The 22,500-nt window shown below is 40.3% G+C and overlaps 2 protein-coding genes across 3 annotated transcripts in view; both read right to left on the reverse strand.

Moving 5' to 3' along the window:
- Positions 1–5,961, reverse strand: part of ccndbp1 (cyclin D-type binding-protein 1) — a 17,264-nt gene extending 11,303 nt beyond the window's left edge. The window contains exons 1-3 of the mRNA XM_039799166.1: positions 5,779–5,961; positions 3,797–3,856; positions 283–362 (exon numbers count right to left, since the gene is read on the reverse strand). Of these exons, the coding sequence (XP_039655100.1) occupies positions 283–362; positions 3,797–3,856; positions 5,779–5,866 (228 nt within the window). The 5' untranslated portion in view covers positions 5,867–5,961. The remainder of the gene's footprint in view (positions 1–282; positions 363–3,796; positions 3,857–5,778) is intronic.
- A 1,711-nt stretch (positions 5,962–7,672) lies between these two features.
- LOC120556728 (HLA class II histocompatibility antigen, DQ alpha 2 chain-like) lies at positions 7,673–14,746 on the reverse strand. 2 transcript variants are annotated; one of them, XM_039796434.1, is made up of 4 exons: positions 14,660–14,746; positions 11,519–11,776; positions 10,621–10,902; positions 7,673–9,504 (listed from the first exon to the last, which is right to left on the reverse strand). In XM_039796434.1, the coding sequence occupies exons 1-4, from the start codon at positions 14,718–14,720 to the stop codon at positions 9,386–9,388; spliced, it is 720 nt and encodes a 239-aa protein (XP_039652368.1). In that variant the 5' UTR covers positions 14,721–14,746; the 3' UTR covers positions 7,673–9,385. The 2 variants fall into 2 exon arrangements, with proteins under 2 accessions (XP_039652368.1, XP_039652369.1); XM_039796435.1 differs by having other exon boundaries at positions 14,629–14,744.
- Positions 14,747–22,500: the final 7,754 nt, after the last annotated feature.

The following is a 22,500-nucleotide window of genomic DNA, read 5'->3' on the forward strand; positions in this document are numbered from 1 at the left end:
AGCTTAGCACAGATCCTGGAGGTAACTGGCTACATCTAGCCTAGCTTAGCACAGATCCTGGAGGTAACTGGCTACATCTAGCCTAGCTTAGCACAGATCCTGGAGGTAACCGGCTCCATCTAGCCTAGCTTAGCACAGATCCTGGAGGTAACTGGCTCCATCTAGCCTAGCTTAGCACAGATCCTGGAGGTAACTGGCTACATCTAGCCTAGCTTAGCACAGATCCTGGAGGTAACTGGCTACATCTAGCCTAGCTTAGCACAGATCCTGGAGGTAACTGACCTGCTGAGATGGCAGTGGGGGTTGGGAGAAGGCCAGGCTGAGTTTAGTGGCTTCTTGGGACACTGCCTTCACCGCCTGGTCTGAGAGAAAGAAGAGACGTTACATCACATGACCCGTACCCTCCTGCTGGCCTCGGGGTACGTACCCTCCTGCTGGCCTCGGGGCAAATCTGACCCATTTAGAAAAAAAAAAGAAGAAATTTTGAGTTTTCTTTCAACCACGCTGTCAAAGAAACTAACATGGATGTTTCCATAAAACCGTTACTCTTCACAGGTAAAACAAATGATCAGTTCACTACTTTTATTTAATTGCAGTGTATTTGAAGACGTAGGAAAGCTTTTTTGCACACCTCTTTGTCGGGCAGGATGTGATCAAAAGCAGCAGATCCAGAAGCTTAGAGAAAGTCCTGCACACTCCTGACCATTACGCAAGCAATCATTTATTTAGAAAAATGCAACGTTTTGGTCTTAGACCTTTATCAGCTAAATTCCTATTTGAAGAAAAAAGAAATTACCAAAAAGTCTAATAAAAACATCAAAAACATTGCTGGAACAAATCAAAAAAAAAAAAAAAATAATCTACAAAAACATTGGCAACAGTGACAAAAAACCTGGAAAAAGAATCGACAAAAACATCGGGTAAAGTGTCGAAAAAGAACTAAATGTTTTCATTAAAATTTTGACCCAGAAAAAACTAAAAGTTTGGTGGTTGACAGGAGGACAACACAAGGGTTAATATAATATATAATATCTTGAGTTGTTGGGACACAGCACCCTACATAAACAAATAAATAAATATAGGACACAGAAATGTGTTGTCTGTTACAAAGACTATGAAAAATAAAATGTTTTTGACAAACCAAACTATATGTTAAAGGTCCCATGGCATGAAAATTTCACTTTGAGGTTTTTTAACATTAATATGAGTTCCCCCAGCCTGCCTACAGACAGAAATGGTACATCCTAAGGAAAGCTCATTGTGGGACTGACTGACTAGTGGCTGTAATTCTCCACCAAGACTGAATTTGGGGAAAGAGACTTCAGATACAGTATTAGGGGACCACTAAGGCCTATATAAAAGAGACTTCAGATACAGTATTAGGGGACCACTAAGGTCTATATAAAAGAGACTTCAGATACAGTATTAGGGGACCACTAAGGCCTATATAAAAGAGACTTCAGATACAGTATTAGGGGAGCACCAAGGCCTATATAAAAGAGACTTCAGATACAGTATTAGGGGACCACTAAGGCCTATATAAAAGAGACTTCAGATACAGTATTAGGGGACCACTAAGGTCTATATAAAAGAGACTTCAGATACAGTATTAGGGGACCACTAAGGTCTATATAAAAGAGACTTCAGATACAGTATTAGGGGACCACTAAGGTCTATATAAAAAGAGACTTCAGATACAGTATTACGGGACCACTAAGGTCTATATAAAAGAGACTTCAGATACAGTATTAGGGGACCACTAAGGCCTATATAAAAGAGACTTCAGATACAGTATTAGGGGACCACTAAGGCCTATATAAAAGAGACTTCAGATACAGTATTAGGGGACCACTAAGGCCTATATAAAAGAGACTTCAGATACAGTATTAGGGGACCACTAAGGTCTATATAAAAGAGACTTCAGATACAGTATTAGGGGACCACTAAGGTCTATATAAAAGAGACTTCAGATACAGTATTAGGGGACCACTAAGGTCTATATAAAAAGAGACTTCAGATACAGTATTACGGGACCACTAAGGTCTATATAAAAGAGACTTCAGATACAGTATTAGGGGACCACTAAGGCCTATATAAAAGAGACTTCAGATACAGTATTAGGGGACCACTAAGGTCTATATAAAAGAGACTTCAGATACAGTATTAGGGGACCACTAAGGTCCATATAAAAGAGACTTCAGATACAGTATTAAGGGACCACTAAGGCCTATATAAAAGAGACTTCAGATACAGTATTAGGGGACCACTAAGGCATAATATAAAAGAGACTTCAGATACAGTATTAGGGGACCACTAAGGTCTATATAAAAGAGACTTCAGATACAGTATTAGGGGACCACTAAGGTCTATATAAAAGAGACTTCAGATACAGTATTAGGGGACCACTAAGGCCTATATAAAAAGACTTCAGATACAGTATTAGGGGACCACTAAGGCCTATATAAAAGAGACTTCAGATACAGTATTAGGGGACCACTAAGGTCTATATAAAAGAGACTTCAGATACAGTATTAAGGGACCACTAATGTCTACATAAAAAGAGACTTCAGATACAGTATTAGGGGACCACTAAGGCCTATATAAAAGAGACTTCAGATACAGTATTAGGGGACCACTAAGGCCTATATAAAAAGACTTCAGATACAGTATTAGGGGACCACTAAGGCCTATATAAAAGAGACTTCAGATACAGTATTAGGGGACCACTAAGGCCTATATAAAAGAGACTTCAGATACAGTATTAGGGGACCACTAAGGCCTATATAAAAGAGACTTCAGATACAGTATTAGGGGACCACTAAGGTCTATATAAAAGAGACTTCAGATACAGTATTAGGGGACCACTAAGGTCTATATAAAAGAGACTTCAGACACAGTATTAGTGGACCACTAAGGTGTATATAAAAGAGACTTCAGATACAGTATTAGGGGACCACTAAGGTCTATATAAAAAGAGACTTCAGATACAGTATTACGGGACCACTAAGGTCTATATAAAAGAGACTTCAGATACAGTATTAGGGGACCACTAAGGCCTATATAAAAGAGACTTCAGATACAGTATTAGGGGACCACTAAGGTCTATATAAAAGAGACTTCAGATACAGTATTAAGGGGACCACTAAGGTCCATATAAAAGAGACTTCAGATACAGTATTAAGGGACCACTAAGGCCTATATAAAAGAGACTTCAGATACAGTATTAGGGGACCACTAAGGCCTATATAAAAGAGACTTCAGATACAGTATTAGGGGACCACTAAGGTCTATATAAAAGAGACTTCAGATACAGTATTAGGGGACCACTAAGGTCTATATAAAAGAGACTTCAGATACAGTATTAGTGGACCACTAAGGTGTATATAAAAGAGACTTCAGATACAGTATTAGGGGACCACTAAGGTCTATATAAAAGAGACTTCAGATACAGTATTAGGGGACCACTAAGGTCTATAAAAAGAGACTTCAGATACAGTATTACGGGACCACTAAGGTCTACATAAAAGAGACTTCAGATACAGTATTAGGGGACCACTAAGGTCCATATAAAAGAGACTTCAGATACAGTATTAGGGGACCACTAAGGTCTATATAAAAAGAGACTTCAGATACAGTATTAGGGGACCACTAAGGTCTATATAAAAAGAGACTTCAGATACAGTATTAGGGGACAGACATCCAGGGTAGCGAGATGGTTAATGTTAGTGATCATGGGGCCTTAGTAGAATCTGAAAAAGGAGCAGGAGGTGGATGGTAATAATAACATATACTCAACTCAAAGTGTCCCAAAAGTTGGAGAGGTTGAATGCTCCATCTGACTCATTGGACTCTCCATCTGTGGTGGGAAATGAGCGTTGGTTAGTTAGGCACATCTTCCCTCTTCCAGAACAACAATACCATGCTCAAATGCCCAAATGAAAGAAGCCATGTACCAAACCCTTGCTTATATTTAATAATAATAATGCATTCTATTTATATATCGCTATGTACAACACTCAAAGATACTTTACAGAGTTTTAATTCTAAATGTATGAAAAAATAACAACAAATTTACTTCTAAAATGACTTCTTGAAGCCGATGTAAGCCAATGTCTCAGAATTTTTATTAAGAAGAAATGGCTAGTACTTAAAGGACAAATCCAGCGCAAAATGACCCTAGAGGTTAATAAAATATGTACGGAGTGGACCGTTCTCTGGGACATGTTTTCATGCTAATCTAATGTGTCCAGTTTCATCACAAACCGCTGATTAGCTGCTAATGCTAGCCTTGAGGGCAGAGGGTAAATCTCTATTTTATACCACTAACAAGGGTCAAAATATCACCACACTTCCACGGTAGCATAATGAAGGTCCCTACATGTAAACCCAAGCATTCAGAACTTTGTAAGTGTACAGACAGTATATATATATATATAAAAAAATAAACATAAACGGGTCGAAGATTTCTGCAAAAACTGAACATTAAAACATTTATAAAAGGCCCGGATGTTGCTTCAGCAAGGTTAGATATAGCTGCTTCAGACACTTCAGAAGTAAATGTGCAACTTTAGCAAACAAACAGGAAGGTAACACAAAAAAACAAAAACACGTTTATAATAGAAACAGCCCCGAAATCACCATCGCCAGACTCCATGTAAATAATCAGGACTTTTAGCGTGTATAGAGCCAGCATATCTCCACCAGACTCCATGTAAATAATCAGGACTTTTAGCGTGTATAGAGCCAGCATATCTCCACCAGACTCCATGTAAATAATCAGGACTTTTAGCATGTATAGAGCCAGCATATTTCCACTAGACTCCATGTAAATAATCAGGACTTTTAGCGTGTATAGAGCCAGCATATCTCCACCAGACTCCATGTAAATAATCAGGACTTTTAGCGTTTATAGAGCCAGCATATCTCCACCAGACTCCATGTAAATAATCAGGACTTTTAGCGTGTATAGAGCCAGCATATCTCCACCAGACTCCATGTAAATAATCAGGACTTTTGGCGTGTATAGAGCCAGCATATCTCCACCAGACTCAATGTAAATAATCAGGACTTTTAGCGTGTATAGAGCCAGCATATCTCTACCAGACTCAATGTAAATAATCAGGACTTTTAGCGTGTATAGAGCCAGCATATCTCCACCAGACTCAATGTAAATAATCAGGACTTTTAGCGTGTATAGAGCCAGCATATCTCCACCAGACTCAATGTAAATAATCAGGACTTTTAGTGTGTATAGAGCCAGCATATTTCCACCAGACTCAATGTAAATAATCAGGACTTTTAGTGTGTATAGAGCCAGCATATTTCCACATGTAAATGGGTGAATTAAGGGTTTATTTCAACCAAACCAGAGTGGTGATTGTTGGAACAGTGGAAAGATGAACCAAGACGGCTTTTGGTAGTTTTATTTAGTTTCTCTCTACTTTGAATGAAGTGTGTTTTACGATGATAAAAGTCCTGATTATTTACATGGAGTCTGGTGGGTTTAGAAGTAAATGTGACAACTTGCTAACAGTTTAGCAAACAAACAGGAAGGTAACACCGCAATGTAAACTCGTTAGCGGATACAACTAAACACAGATTCAAAGCGGAATAACCAAGCCCAGCGTACATTAAAAACACCATTTAGATATAACGTTAGTTAACGTAAAGCTGCAGTTAGTTTGACATACGTTAGCATGCGTATTAACGTAACGTCAGCTACGTTAAACGCTAACGTTATCTATTAGTGTTGCGTCATATCTAATGTGTGATATTTACCTCTGACTCGGTCTCTAATGCACTGGATGGAGTTCAGTAGATTTCGTAAAGGCACAGACACATTCCCACCACAGTTATCAGCACTCATGTCACCGAGGTTTCTAGTTTTAACAGCTTGGTGCACGCGCGTGTTGTGGAACAACAGACAGCAGGATGTTGTTGAGCCGGGGACAATAATTAAGGAGGCACCGACCACTGCAGTCGGATCATAACACATTTAAAAACCAAACGTATTTAGTGACACCTTGTGGTGAAATGAGAGTAATGCAGGCAGAGACCAGCTCTTGTGCATTAGAGCACTGGTTCTCAAACTTTCTTCAATAATGTTCCCCTTTTGAATTGTTTCTTTAAGACAAGTACCCCCTGACCAGCGATAGATTTACTAAACTACAGCCTTGGAACTGAAAAAACATTTAAATGCTGATGAGAAAAGGAGACAAAAAACTGTAAAAAAAGACAGTAGAAAGAAGGAAGGAAGAAAGGCAAGAATAGGTCAAAATAGTATCTAAAAACAGAACAGTGACATGAGACACACACAGACACACACACAGACACACACACAGACACGCACACACACAGACACGCACACATACTGCACATACACACAGACACGCACACACACACACAGACACGCACACACACACACACACACACAGACACACACACACACAGACACACAGACACGCACGCACACACACACAGACACACGCACACAGACACGCACACACAGACACGCACACACAGACACGCACACACACAGACACACACACAGACACACACACAGATACACACACAGACACGCACACACACAGACACGCACACATACTGCACATACACACAGACACGCACACACACACAGACACGCACACACACACACACAGACACACACACAAAGACACACACACGCACACACACTGCACGCACACACACACACAGACACACTGCACACACACACACAGACACGCACACACACAAAGACACACACACAGACACGCACACACACAGACACGCACACATACTGCACATACACACACAGACACGCACACACAGACACACACACACAAAGACACACACACGCAGACACACACACACACACACACACACACAGACACACACACAGACACGCCACACACAGACAACAACAACAACAACACAGACACCACACACACAGAACAACACACAACAACAAAAACACACCAACAACACAACAAACAACAACAACACACACACACACACACACAAAGAAACACACACACAGTGCGTCCCACTATCGCAACTAAATGCCTAACCTTAACCCTTACCCTCACCCTAACCATAATCCTAAACCAAGTCTTAACCCTCAAACAGCAACCAGGTTTTTGGATCCCACGAATGTAGTTAAATTAGAACACACACAGACACACACACACACACACACAACACACACACACACTATTTGTACTTTTCAATGCTTTATGTAATTTAGTTGCTTTCTGTATTATTATTTTAATAATAATCGGCAGTTTGGTGAGACTCTGCTTGGTAAAAACTGTTAGGGTGTATTTGACCTGATGGTACTTGTGTCTGTATACGTGTTATGTGTTTAATAACAAATAATAATTAAATAAAAAAAGCACAGACCAACTGCCTTAAATCAGTTTTAAAGAAAATGGTGGTCTTAACATTGTAGATTGTTTACTTTGTCCTAGCACTGTATAATCAGACATCTCCTAAATCAGGGGTCATAGCGCTGTATAATCAGACATCTCCTAAATCAGGGGTCCTAGCGCTGTATAATCAGACATCTCCTAAATCAGGGTCTTAGCTGTATAATCAGACATCTCCTAAATCAGGGGTCCTAGCACTGTATAATCAGACATCTCCTAAATCAGGGGTCCTAGCTGTTATAATCAGACATCTCCTAAATCAGGGGTCCTAGCACTGTATAATCAGACATCTCCTAAATCAGGGGTCCTAGCACTGTATAATCAGACATCTCCTAAATCAGGGGTCCTAGCACTGTATAATCAGACATCTCCTAAATCAGGGGTCCTAGCACTGTATAATCAGACATCTCCTAAATCAGGGGTCATAGCACTGTATAATCAGACATCTCCTAAATCAGGGGTCCTAGCACTGTATAATCAGACATCTCCTAAATCAGGGGTCTTAGCGCTGTATAATCAGACATCTCCTAAATCAGGGGTCATAGCACTGTATAATCAGACATCTCCTAAATCAGGGGCCAGACATGGATACTTTATTTACAGGCTTTTATTTATCAAAAAAGTCAAATATCTTTGACCTTAATGGGGTCTCATGTAGTCTTCTCACTTACAGCTGACAGTCGACATAAAGCTTGAAAAAGTCAGCAAAGAAGTTTGGTAGCCATCATAGAATAAAAGCGCCAAGAAAAGGTCAAAAAATGTGACAAAAACTTTGAAAAAGCGAAAAAAAAAAAATAAAAGTAGGTGGGTTTGAGACATTGACCTAAATGCTTAGACTATTTCCTGGTCCTTAAAGTATTAAGATACATTTTTCTCTCCATAGTATATCTGGAATAACACACACATGTTGTAGGCTATAATAACAGATCTAGTTCATTGATTTGAATTCCCGATTCTTAAATACGACAGCAGTGTATAAGTAAAGTGTGCTCTGAAACTGTAGGGCCGCCAAATCTGCAACAAATATAAAATATATAAATATAATATTTGGGTAGTTTTGCTCTGTATGCCACTTTATTCTCTACTCTCCAGTTTCTTTATCTGTGACTTCATCATTCCTTTTAAAAGGTGAGTTGTCCTCCCTCTTCAACGCTGAGTGTGATGTGATGATCCAGACGAGAGATCAGTGAACTCATCAGCAGGTCAAAGGTCAGAGATCAGGAAGTACAGTATATATATATATACTGTCTATGCTCAGAATCCAGTTCTCTCTGTGGGGAGTTTACCTCCCACTCTCCGAAGTCATGCACATGTGATTTTGAACTGATTATGAATCTGGATTTTTGTTTAATCAATCAATTAACAAAATATATTATGCAAAATGTCAATATAAAAGTGGTCACAGTTCTGGTTTGTCTCAAGCCATTGTTTGAGATGAGTCTTAAAAGTGGAATATAGGGTTGGCTATCGTTTGTATTTTTACGATTCTGATGCCGAACCGGTACTTATAAAACGATTCCGATTCCTAAACCGATCGGAGATGTAATATGTTAACTAGCGATCCCGTGCAGTGAATGGTTAATATGCTTTTTATGTCCGTTTTGGTGAGCCCAGAGGGAAGATATGGCATCTTAAAAGTAGCCTACATTTACGGTAGCTAGCTAAAGGTAGACTACAGAGAAACAGGGATATTTTTACGTCCGTTTCGGAGCGACAGAGGGAAAATATTTCAGTCAACACATTAAGTGGAACCGGGTTTCGGTACCCAACCCTAGTGGAATATGTAGGGCAATCACTACATATTCACCATACATGTGGTAGGCTCTTCCATCGCACAGCAGAGTTTTTCCAAATGTGGTGCGCATATACTGTACGTAAAGGTCAAGCATTCATTAAAACATGTAAGTGCTTAGTTGAATGCTGGTTTAGCTGCTTTAGTTAAAATCCCGAAAGTGAGGGCACTAATTTGGCTGCTTGGTGAAGAAGACGGCTCCGGCCCCGATTCCCATCAGGCACAAAACAAGGCTCACACCGAAGAATACAGACCCAGGACTCACACTGCTCGGCCTCTCCTCCAGCTCTGTGGGGGGAAGATAAAACATTTTAAGGAACAAATGAAAGTGTTCAAACATGCAGCAGGCAAAATACATTTTTATAAACTATGTATTAAATTCAACTGGCACAAGCTTTTGTCCAAAGCGACTTACAGTAAGTGCATTAATGCTCCATATGTTGGGGTAGAAGTGTATCCCTCCCAAACAAACTGAACATGTGTTCAGTGCTACAGTAGCTGAACATGTGTTCAGTGTGTTCAGTGCTACGGTAGCTGAACATGTGTTCAGTGTGTTCAGTAGTAGCTGAACATGTGTTCAGTGTGTTCAGTGCTACGGTAGCTGAACATGTGTTCAGTGCTACGGTAGCTGAACATGTGTTCAGTGTGTTCAGTAGTAGCTGAACATGTGCTCAGTGCTACAGTAGCCTACACATGTGTTCAGTGTGTTCAGTGCTACAGTTGCCTACACATGTGTTCAGTGTGTTCAGTAGTAGCTGAACATGTGTGCTGTTTTCTGGGGGGGTTAGATCACAGCATCCCTGAGACGGGCCTCCCAAGTAAACAACGACATCAGTCGTTTCAGCAAATACCCCCCAATATAATTCTACTTGAACATGTCTCAAAGAGAGACATTTTGTTAGTGTTATATATATATATGTTTGTTCGTTATAGGTTTACAAAGTGAAAAAGCCCAAAGTCCCCCATAAAGGGACTTTAGTTCAGAGACAAACGTTATAATGCTCTCCTAGCTGCTAGCATGGTACGCCCTCATACTCTGCTTCTGACTGGCTAGTAGTCCTTACCTAGGTACTGTCAGGGCACACCCTCATACTCTGCTTCTGACTGGCTAGTAGTCCTTACCTAGGTACTGAGCATGTGCGACTCCCAACAAAGATGTAACAGCAGCGAGATGTCTCACTTTGTAGCTAAAACAGAGAGCTTAACACAGGGTGAAAAGAGGAGCTGCAGCAATGTGCAGTACAACTAAAATATGGTGTTTTTTGAAAATTAAACCATGTGAACCTATTCTGGTACAATTATAAACCTGAAAACAAGCATAATATGAGCACTTTGAGAAGTTTTGGCAGCATGCCCCCTTAATAATAACAGTTAACAGTTATAACTGGGATCTCTTAGTCCTACCCCAGCTCCTGGCGAGAGGCCGATGTAAGGCTTGGTGCTCCACCGAACACGAGTGAACGTCTCCCTCCCGAGGGATAAAACTCAGTGTTGAAATTCTGTGGAAGGTCCCGTCACTGTTGTGGCGGTAACGCAGGTTGGATACCCCTTCTGTGACCTCCACCCCATTCTTTGTCCATGTGAAGTTGATGGAGGGGGGGTAGAAGTGATTGGCCAAACAGAAGAGAGTGTTCACCACACCATCCTCCCCCTCATACCGGGTATACATGGAGATGTCTGGAGCGTCTGGTCAGGCACAAACAGAAAGATGTTTCAACAGACAGAATTACAACGGAAATGCTTAAGATAAGATAAGATATACTTTATTGTCCCCGAAGGGAAATTAGTTTTGGACTCTGTCCATTCTGCAGCGTTACAAAGACAACACACAATACAAAAAAGACAACAAATACAAGTATCTCTCATGCAACACAAACATGCTTTCATATACATATAATAAACACATTAACTACTCCTTTCATAGGCACTTCCCATTAAACAAACCCGTCGGCTGTATTCTCCACAATAAGTGGGGCACAGCCCTGGAACAGTACGATATTGCACAGCTAACATATTGCCCAACCCCAATAGCCTACATATCGCACAAATTCCACCACAAGATGGCGCCTTGCTTTGTTACTATGAGAGAAGATGTGCGGCTGCCGTCTTCTCTCCTGTATGGTCCATTTATTAGAATAAAGTATCAGTGTAGAATGTCTGTCAACTGTTTAAGCTAACCGGCTAGCTGCTAGCTCTCTCCACCTACACCATTCACGTTACAAAGCGACTGAGGATACTTTTTATCACAGTAATTTAAAATTGAATTTCATTATAATAAAAAAATGTTGGATAAACTCAGTACCTTGCCGAATGGGAGCACCAGGATCTGCTTTTCTTGCTTTACCTAAAACACTGTGACAGTGAGCAATGCTAGCGTTGGCTAACGCATAAGCCCTTTTCTGCAAGTCTGGAACAGACTGCGGCAGGTGAGGTATCGCAAACACCACTTCATCCTTGCGGAAATCAGCGTACGCGGCCACGTCATCATCGACAACCACGTCCACCCGTACCTCGCCGTGTTCATAGCACCCGTAGATGTAATGGATGTCATGGAAGGAGCCTACAAAGCAGGAGATGAAACAGCATCACAAGATGGAGGCAGTTTAAACATAAGTTCATTTTCATTCATTGAAACCAACAGCCTGGAGCCATGTAACATTATTGATGTAAATACCAAATGTTTTACCCCCCACATTTGGTATTTACATCAATAATGTTACATGATACATAATCTTTGGCACTTTAGGAAATTGGCAAATTCCCTTTCTTGTTGAGAGATAGATGAGAGGACCAATATCAATCTTGTGTCAGTATTTTATGTAGCTAGAGCCGGTTAGCTTTACTTACACAAAGACTGTCAGTGTAACGTTTATCAGTTCAATGCTCTAAGCACAAACGGACATTTGGAAAAACAGAAAAATTTGTTCAAATATCCAATTTTTCATCTTTAAACTGTTTTTATTCAGAGGATCAGAAATTTAGAAAATTACAAAATTGCATCTGAGCTCCAATTATTATTGTTTTTTGGGTCCATATGCAGTTAATGAGCTGCATATTCCACAAAGTAGAGGGAGAGAATACCATGGCAGTATTGAATAATTGGGGCTCAGATGCAATTTTGTAATTTTCTAAATTTCTGATCCTCTGAATAAAAACAGTTTAAAGATCCAATTTTTTTAATTTGTCAAAGTGGAAAAAAATGAAATATTTGATATTTGAACCAATTTTTCTGTTTTTCCAAATGTCTGTTTGTGCTTAGAACATTGAACTGATGAGTAGTAGGAAAACGTTTCTATGGCTCTGTGTTAAAAAAGAGCCCCCTACCTGTCCCTCTACAGCGCACTAATCAACACGCTTCATACCTCGTTTGTTTGACCTGTACAAAAACCCAAGAGTGAAAACAACAACCTTTCCTGAGGTGTGAGATGTGTCAGACTCCAGACAGATATTGTGTGTTTACCTTCTGTAAAATCACAACATTCAACATGACATCATGACTTCGTGTAAACATACACAGCACTTTCCTAAAGCCACGGACCGGTTGGGATTTTCTCCCTTTCATACTACTCGCTACGGCATCAATTCACACGCAATCGCAAGGTAATGTAAGTCAACGGAGGCCAAACGGCGTTGATAAACACGCTAAAAAGCGGGTATGGGTCTTCATAGCACGCCAATAATGGCATATGAATTGGCATGTCAGGTATACACCACTTCATGAGACCAGTCTGCAACATTCAATTTTAACACTTAGCTTTTTATACGGATTAAACAAACAAGATCAAACATTAGTGAGCTTTAGAAATGCTGTTGGGACAGAAACAGGCTAGCTGTTTCCTTCTGTTTCCAGTCTTTATGCTAAGCTACGCTAACCAGCTGCTGGCTGTTGCTTAGCTTGGCTTAGCTACAGCTGTAGCTGTGTATTTAACAGACAGATATGTGCGTGGTATTGATCTTTCTTGTATTTCCCTAAATGTCAAACTTTTGCTTTAAATGTTTTACAAGTTACTGTGAGAACAGAAAACAACAGCCTGGAAGGTGGGTACAACTTGTAGCATTTTATTTCAGTCTGCAGTAGGGATGCACCGAATCCAGATTTTTGGGGTTCGGGCTGAATCCTGAACCCCCTGGTTGAGATTGTGCTGACTCCTCCTCCCATCCTCAGCCCATGAACACAGTAAACACATGAATGAAGTAAACACGGACTGTCCTTCCTTTGCCGTACCTGAAGTTGCTGCATTCTGGCTGCTGTCTGGAGATTCCTTCATGCACAACTTGTATTCTTTCGGATGTTTCAGACCAGATGTTGTAACAGCGGCCATGTTGTGTATAGTTTAGGGTCCTCGCCACCACCAGACCAATCAGCATTGAACAGATTTAACATGTAGCTGGACTTGAATGGCCTTCTTTTGACTGAAAGTACTGCCAAACAACACTTTTTCTGCTCACCAGATCCATGTCCACTTTCTCATAGCCTACTGCATTGAACGCTCCACCTACGTAAACACCTTCCCGTAATCAACGGCGCCATCATTACGGTGACCAGCGTAGCGCGCCGAGTGCAAGCGTAAGGTTCAGTTCGTGGGAAAAGATTCTAAGGTTCAGCAGAAACCCAACCCTGTCAAAAAGCCCAATATTCAGCCCAATCAGAAGCCTGGATTCGGTGCATCCCTGGTCTGCAGTAATGTTGCACAATACCACATTCGTAGTTATAAAGTTAAATAAAGTTCCCTTCAGTGAGTGGTTCCCAACCTTTTGGGCTGGTGACCCTTTCAAAAAAGCTGTGTCTGAAGTAAAAAGTTTAATATGTCTACAATGTGTGAGACGTTTATCCCAATTTGTTGTGTAGCTCAGTCAGTAGGGAGTTGGGTTGGGAACTGGACAGTTATTGGTTCAAGTCCCCATACGGAAGCATGGTGGTGGACTGGTAGCTGGATAGGTGCCAGTTCACCTCCTAGGCACTGCGCCTTTCCATGGACATTAGTGCATGTAGAGGTACTGAGCTTGTGTGTGTAATTCAGGCCTGTGTAATAACAGCAGAGTGAAAACTGCTTGTGGGATTAATAAAGTATACATTATTATTATTATTATTATTATTATTGTTAAACCTCTTAGGTTGTTTTATCTGAGTCACTTTAGAGGTCCAGACAGGTAATCTGTAGTATTTCACAAAAACAATGCAAGCATGTTGCAGTAGGCTATGCATCTTTAAGACCCACGGCACACACAGAGCCTATTATTTAACTTTTACAATAAATCTAAAGGGATGGCTGACAAAAATAGAAACGGGGTAAGACATTTTCTAAATATTTCATCTTGCTTCCCCAAAAATGTCAGACTGCACCCCTTCTGCAGAAAAAATACATGATTATCAATTTTACACTTTCACTTTACACTTGCTGAGTTACTCACAAAAAGCCCAAAGCTGCGGTTCATGTCTTACTTGCTGCAGAAGCATCAACAGCTCCCGAGAACACGATCAGTACGATCACAGACAGAGGCATCTCAAATCCAAACCTGTTGACTGGCTTCAGAGAAGGAAACGGCTAAAGAAGGAACTTCAGACAGCTTTAAAGAGCTTTAAGCAGCCAATCAGATACGATTACATCACTGTTTCTGGGTAGAATATGTTACAGCTTGGACGCCTCAACCAGGAAGTTGTCGTTTGTAGCAGTCTTGAGAGGAAAAATACAGATAAGAAGCAGAAGTAGACAGCTTTTAGGAAACTAAGCTAACTACATTTTACTAAAGGACTTCATCCGTGCTGCGTGTCTTTCTGTGTGCACAAATGTGGATATGTAGTTCTTGTTACCATTTATTGTGAAACATGACATCATGACTTCACGTAAACATACACGCCACTTTTCTAAAGCCACGTGGCGTTAACGCGAGGCTACGGTTGGGTTTAGGAAACGCTACATGCGGGACCTGATCCCGGTCTCCTGGTGAAAGTCCTGTATCTGACCCATCCTCCCCCCCCGACCAACCTCCCTACAGATTCTCCCCCTTTCACACTACTCGCTACGGCGTCAATTCACACACAATCACAAGGTAATGTAAGTCAATGGAGGCCAAACGGCGTTGATAAACACGCTAAAAAGAGAGTGTCAGTCCTGACATACATACACCACTTCATGACATCAGCCTGACTTGTGGACTTGTCCTCTCATTGGTGGAATCTGTGATTGAAAGATTTTTAATGGGACACCTCCAACAGTCATGAGTCAAACATATTATCATATTTTCGTGGGCTATATAAAAGAAATCCTGTTTTTACAGGATGGAAAGTTATGTTACAGTTTGGCACCGTACGAAATGTATTTCATACTGTAAATGTAATTGTGTAATTTTTGTGTCATATTACACAGCTTTTTTTGTCCTTTACGGTACGAGTTTGTGTATTTCTGTGTGTATCATGCACACGTGTGTATTTCTGTGTATTTCTGTGTGTATTTCTGTGTGTATTTCTGTGTGTATCGTGCACACGTGTATTTCTGTGTGTATCGTGCACATGTATATTTCTGTGTGTATTGTGCACATGTGTATATCTGTGTGTATTGTGCACATGTGTATTTCTGTGTGTATTGTGCACACGTGTGTATTTCTGTGTGTATTTCTGTGTATCGTGCACATGTGTGTATTTCTGTGTATCGTGCACACGTGTATTTCTGTGTGTATCGTACACACGTGTATTTCTGTGTGTATTGTGCACATGTGTATTTCTGTGTGTATCGTGCACACGTGTATTTCTGTGTGTATCGTGCACACGTGTATTTCTGTGTGTATTGTGCACATGTGTATTTCTGTGTGTATCGTGCACACGTGTATTTCTGTGTATTGTGCACACGTGTATTTCTGTGTGTATTTCTGTGTATCGTGCACATGTGTGTATTTCTGTGTATCGTGCACACGTGTATTTCTGTGTGTATTGTGCACATGTGTATTTCTGTGTGTATTGTGCACACGTGTATTTCTGTGTGTATTTCTGTGTATCGTGCACATGTGTGTATTTCTGTGTGTATCGTGCACACGTGTATTTCTGTGTATTGTGCACACGTGTATTTCTGTGTGTATTGTGCACACGTGTGTATTTCTGTGTGTATCGTGCACACGTGTATTTCTGTGTGTATTGTGCACATGTGTATTTCTGTGTGTATCGTGCACACGTGTATTTCTGTGTATTGTGCACACGTGTATTTCTGTGTGTATTGTGCACACGTGTGTATTTCTGTGTGTATTTCTGTGTGTATCATGCACACGTGTGTATTTCTGTGTGTATCGTGCACACATGTGTATTTCTGTGTGTATTTCTGTGTATATTGTGCACACGTGTATTTCTGTGTGTATTGTGCACATGTGTATTTCTGTGTGTATCGTGCACATGTGTGTATTTCTGTGTGTATCGTGCACACGTGTGTATTTCTGTGTGTATCGTGCACACGTGTGTATTTCTGTGTGTATTGTGCACACGTGTGTGTTACAATTTAAATAAGAAGGGAACATAGGCTTTATTTTATTGGGAAATATATAACATATCTATATGGGATTATATCTAATTTGGTCCGACCAAGAAAAAAAACTCTTTGACATAAATAAAAACTAAACGATCTAATGTTGTTTTTACATTTACTTGATGAGTCTCTATGTTTGGTAATCAAAGAGACTCTTTTTGGAGTGCAGAGCTCGCTCTGCTGCACTGCTCTGGTTGAACTCATGTATTAAAAGTTGCATTATGGGTACTGCAGGTGTTTCCTGTCCGTCATTGTGTGTTGTTTTGGGGGTTTTCACATTGGAAGTTCTGGAGACTTCAGCCCCAGAAAATAACAATAAAATACTTTAAATTAAAATTAAGCCTCCAACAAAAATATCTTTGCTTTTACTCAAATCAACATGACTTGAAAAGAGAGGGAGGTAGATTTTTAATTGGCATGTGGCATGAGTCACGTTTGCTTTCCCCATTCTTGTTATTTTATATATTTTTACATTATTTTATATATTTTATGTAAAATCTAATGTTATAAGTTATATTTTAAATCTTACGGTGAAGGACATGCCACTTCTAGTGGCACATGCCACTTAAAAATCTAAATCCTACTGCTTGAAAAGGTCCACAATAGGCTTCACTTGTCTTTTCAGTGGACCAGGTGCATCGGATTATGCCGAGTTACATTAGGCTCGTTGGAGATGAGCTGCGTCTCGCCTGTAACGTGGACGAGAGCAGCCGGGGGGGGACAAAAACCCCGCTGTCAAGTCGGACAGTTTCAGCTGATTCCAGCTGATTCCAGCTGATTCCAGCAGCCTTCAGGCTGAACAGGAGGTCACAGAAACACTCACATCCTGTTAGGTCAGATTCCGATTTAATCAAATGTTATCAGAGCCATATATCAGCTCCTACACAGTCTCCAGATGTTTTATTATGACAGAGTAGCTGTTAACATGCTCTACATGTGATCTGATGCTGATTTTAATCACCAACAGACTGTAGATGATCTGTTCCTGATTTTAATTACCAACAGACTGTAGATGATCTGTTCCTGATTTTAATCACCAACAGACTGTAGATGATCTGTTCCTGATTTTAATCACCAACAGACTGTAGATGATCTGGTGCTGATTTTAATCACCAACAGGCTGTAGATGATCTGTTCCTGATTTTAATCACCAACAGACTGTAGATGATCTGTTCTTGATTTTAATCACCAACAGACTGTAGATGATCTGTTCTTGATTTTAATTACCAACAGACTGTAGATGATCTGGTGCTGATTTTAATCAACAACAGACTGTAGATGATCTGGTGCTGATTTTAATCACCAACAGGCTGTAGATGATCTGTTCCTGATTTAATCTTCAAATTCTCAATCTGAGGTGTTCTTGGTATTATCAGATCTGAGTTTGGTGAGGATCCACAATCTGGGTCATTGTCCTGGTAAACCTGAGTCACTGAATTAGTAGTAGTTGCTCTTTTAGTGGTAGCAACAGTTGTAACAGTATTATTTTGACACAGTGTTTTTGTCTAAAACATTGTTAAGTGCAGTACACCCACCGGCCATTAGGGGGCGAAGGCCACCTATAGTTTCTGCACTATGTTGGGTTTCAGTGGATCCTGATGTAGACACATCTGGAGCTGATGGTGTAGTCAAAGTCACCAAAGTATCATTTGGATGCAGAGATGTGCTGTACATAGAGACATGGGTGAGTTAAGTTAAAGGTCCCATGGCATGAAAATGTCACTTTATGAGGTTTTTTAACATTAATATGAGTTCCCCCAGCCTGCCTATGGTCCCCCATTGGCTAGAAATGGTGATAGGTGTAAACGGAGCCCTGGGTATCCTGCTCTGCCTTTGAGAAAAGCTCAGATGGACCAATCAGGAATCTTCTCCTTATAAGGTCATAAGCTCTATACATGCTAAAAGTCCTGATTATTTACATGGAGTCTGGTGTAGTTTGGTGATGGTGATTTTGGGGCTGTTTCATGTTAAACTAAAAGGATCTTACTCTTTAACTAAAAGGTCTATCTCTGTGGGGATCCATCCCATAATGTTGTCAGACTCTAATCCGTGCATGTCAGTGGCATAAATTGAAGTTGCACAATTGCCCGTTAACGTTACATTGCAGCTTGTTTCGCTGCTGCCGACTGCAGCGATCTTGCCTAATGCTAGATACGTACTTAAAGGGATACTTCACAGATTTAGCATTCAGCTTTGTATCAGCAGAAACACGGTAGTATTTTTGAATGACCGTGCTTCCCTCCCTCATGTCCCCCTGAGACCAGAGATCTCTGGATTCTGGGTCTGGAAAAAAATCTTCCGATGATGGAAAACAACGATTTTTGTGTCATCGGAGGGCTTTTTGCCCAGAGGCTGTGGACTACAGCCAGTAGTAGGAGCTACTTCTGCATGTTTTCAACCCGCCCATAGGGGGTTGGACTGTCGTCTTTACGTCTTTAAGTTAGAGCTCGGTGGAAAGCTAACGCTAGCCGACCACCTGTGCCATCCATCCTGCTTGCAAGTGTCCTCTAATTAGACAACAGACTGGACTACATCCAACTCCAACCAAACTCCCAACGTGAGTTCAGAGACTGCTGTGGTTTAGTTGTTGTGGAAACATGGCTGAACTACAGTGTACCGGACTATCCTGCTACCAGGCCGGCTGCTCTGTCACCAGGTAAGACTAGTGGAGCTGTGTTAACACGGACTGGTGCTTGGATCCAGCTAACTGCTAACTGCTGGTGGAGTTTGGGACTGTTAGATGCCGACCATTACACTGTGTTCACACCAAGCGCTAATGCTAGTATGTGTTAGCTGAACTTTACGGAGCCTATACTGTGTGTGCACTAGCTACGGCTAAATGTGGTTTTTATATATTTTAAATGTGTAGCACCGGTTGAGCCACGGTGAAACGTTGTTTCGTGTATATGTTGAAATGACAATAAAACACAGCTGAGTTGAGTGTCTCACTGTCAGTCTGTCGCTGTCTGTCTCACTGTCTGTCTCACTGTCTCACTGTCTCTGTCTGTCTGTCTGTCTCACTGTCTGTCTGTCTGTCTCTGTCTCTCTCTGTCTCTGTCTGTCTGTCTCTCTGTCTCTGTCTGTCTGTCTCTCTGTCTCTCTCTGTCTCTGTCTCTGTCTGTCTCTCTGTCTCTGCTGTCTCTCTGTCTCTGCCTCTGTCTGTCTCTCTGTCTCTGTCTCTCTGTCTCTGTCTCTGTCTCTCTCTCTGCCTCTGTCTCTGTCTCTGTCTGTCTCTCTGTCTCTCTGTCTCTGTCTCTGTCTCTGCCTCTGTCTCTGTCTGTCTCTCTCTGTCTCTGTCTCTGTCTCTGCCTCTGTCTCTGTCTCTGTCTCTGTCTGTCTCTCTGTCTCTGTCTCTGTCTCTGTCTCTGTCTCTGCCTCTGCCTCTGTCTGTCTGTCTGTCTGTAAACAATGAAGCCATTATCCACCATTATCACTATAAAGGTTCTGGTGCTGGTACTGGTACTGGTACTGGTGCTGGTGCTGGTGCTGGTGCTGGTACTGGTACCGGTATCATTTACAACCAGCCCAGCCCTAGTCAGCAGCACCATGGAGAGTGGTGTCAGTTTCTCCTCATCCAGTGAATGATCATATTTTCTAAAATGTCGATCATCTGTAAATGTGGTCAAAATGTCCTGATTTTCCAAAAATGTCCTTTCAGTAGCTATGTTTCCATCCACACGATTTTATCTGAATTAAGTGACATTGAATGAAAAATGTCGTCATGGAAACAGGAACATTTGATAGAATTTCATGAATATCGACTCAAAGGAAATACGTTCGGTCTCATCAGATTTTCTCTTGATCGATATATATATATATATAGATCGTGATAAATATATGTGATAAACGCTGATGGAACGTTATTTGCCGAATAAATTAATGAATTGCGATGAAGGTTTAGGTCATTTTATGGTTGCAACCCGCCACAAAACGAAGAAGAAGAAGTTTCAGTCCATTTCCTCCCAGTATTTCCTCTCTGTTTGCACACATGGCAGGTGTCAACAAAAACATGATGGAAGTGGACGAACGAGGAGACGAGAGACTTTTTGAATTTAATTTACCAGCAAAATATAACGGCTATTTTAGATAGCAAAAATATCAGAAATGCCAAAATTTATCAAGAACTCGCGAAGGAAACGGCCAACAAAGGTTAGGACAAGCCGTGGGACGTCCTGCGGAGTAAATGGAAGGAGCTCAAACAGCGATACATGTCCCTAAAAAGAGAGTTGTCTGTCAGCGGTGCCGGAGGGAAAATAAAAGGAGAGTTCACCTTTCTGATGATCTGGATCAGATCCTCGGCCAAAGGCCCATCACAGCTTCATCGGCTTCTAATATTAATCGGTCCCTCCAGAAAACCGCGATTATGCGAACGCATAATTCAACGCATAATCAGCCAAAGTCCGCATATTCATGGGGGATTGCATGATTTCCTAATCCCCGCATTTTCATTGCAAAAAAGTCACATATATCTCAGCAGAAAGTAGAAAAATGTTGCGTTTACTTCACACAAGAGCAGCCATTTTCCCCTGTTGCCATGGGAACGTTATGAAGTGACGTCATTACGCCATGTGAACATCATCGTAAAGCTGGTGTTGGAGGTTGAATCTGACATCTCTGAGTCTCTTAAGTTGGTATCAATAAGAAAGCTATCTTAATATCTGATGTCTACTCAAATCTCTTTGTTTAAGTGCTCCTGCTGTCTATATTATTATTATTATTATTATTATTATTATTATTATTATTATTATTATTATATATTATATTATTATTATTATATATTATATTATTATTATTATATTATTCTTATATATATTATATTATTATATATTATTATTATTATTATATTATTATATATATTATATTATTATATTATATTATATTATATATTATTCTTATTATTCTTATTATATTATATTATATTATATTATTCTTATTCTTATTCTTATTATATATTATATTATTATTATTATATTATTATTATATATATATTATATTATTATATATTATTAACGATTTTTTAAAGTCTGACTCTTTTGTATCTTTTATTTCCCTCTTTAGACTATTACTTTCATTTTTACTTTAATATTATATTATTTGTGTATATTTTTGTATCTTATTTGTTTACTTATTGCAATGACTGAATATCTGTAAACTATTTTGGGAAATTAAGTTTAAAAACAGCAGGGTGTTGGGGGGGAATCACTTTGTCTTCACTTTTTCATCAAACCGCAGTTTTTGCAAGTTCCCACAAATTCATCACATAAAATTGCATAAACATCTCGCATATTCCATCGCATTTTTTAAGAAAACGTGCCGCATAATCAAGGATTTTTGCCCCGCAACAATCACAGTAAAAAGGACTGATTAACAACTACTACTTCTGTCTAGCGAAACTTTGTTCACAAATGTTTGCCTGAATGTTGTGCGATTCAGTGCGAAAATTAACGTAAACACCTTAAAATGTCTCAAATCAATTCGATATATCAATTTAATCGCAAAACAGCACGTGATGTCATTACGCAACAGGTTTTTATTCAGCCGTTGGATGGAAACACACTTTCACACTCAGCTTTATTAGCAGGAGTTTCTTTATGGAAACTTAGCTTCTGGCAAAGTGGTCCTCACAAAGTTAGAAGTACAAGAGCCACGCACAGACACACACACACACACACACACACACACACACACACACACACACACACACACACACACACACACACACACACACACACACATACACACATTCACGCACTAACGCACACACACACACACA

The sequence above is a fragment of the Perca fluviatilis genome, chromosome 4 (assembly GCF_010015445.1).
Source record: "Perca fluviatilis chromosome 4, GENO_Pfluv_1.0, whole genome shotgun sequence".
Classification (NCBI taxonomy): Eukaryota; Metazoa; Chordata; class Actinopteri; order Perciformes; family Percidae; genus Perca; species Perca fluviatilis.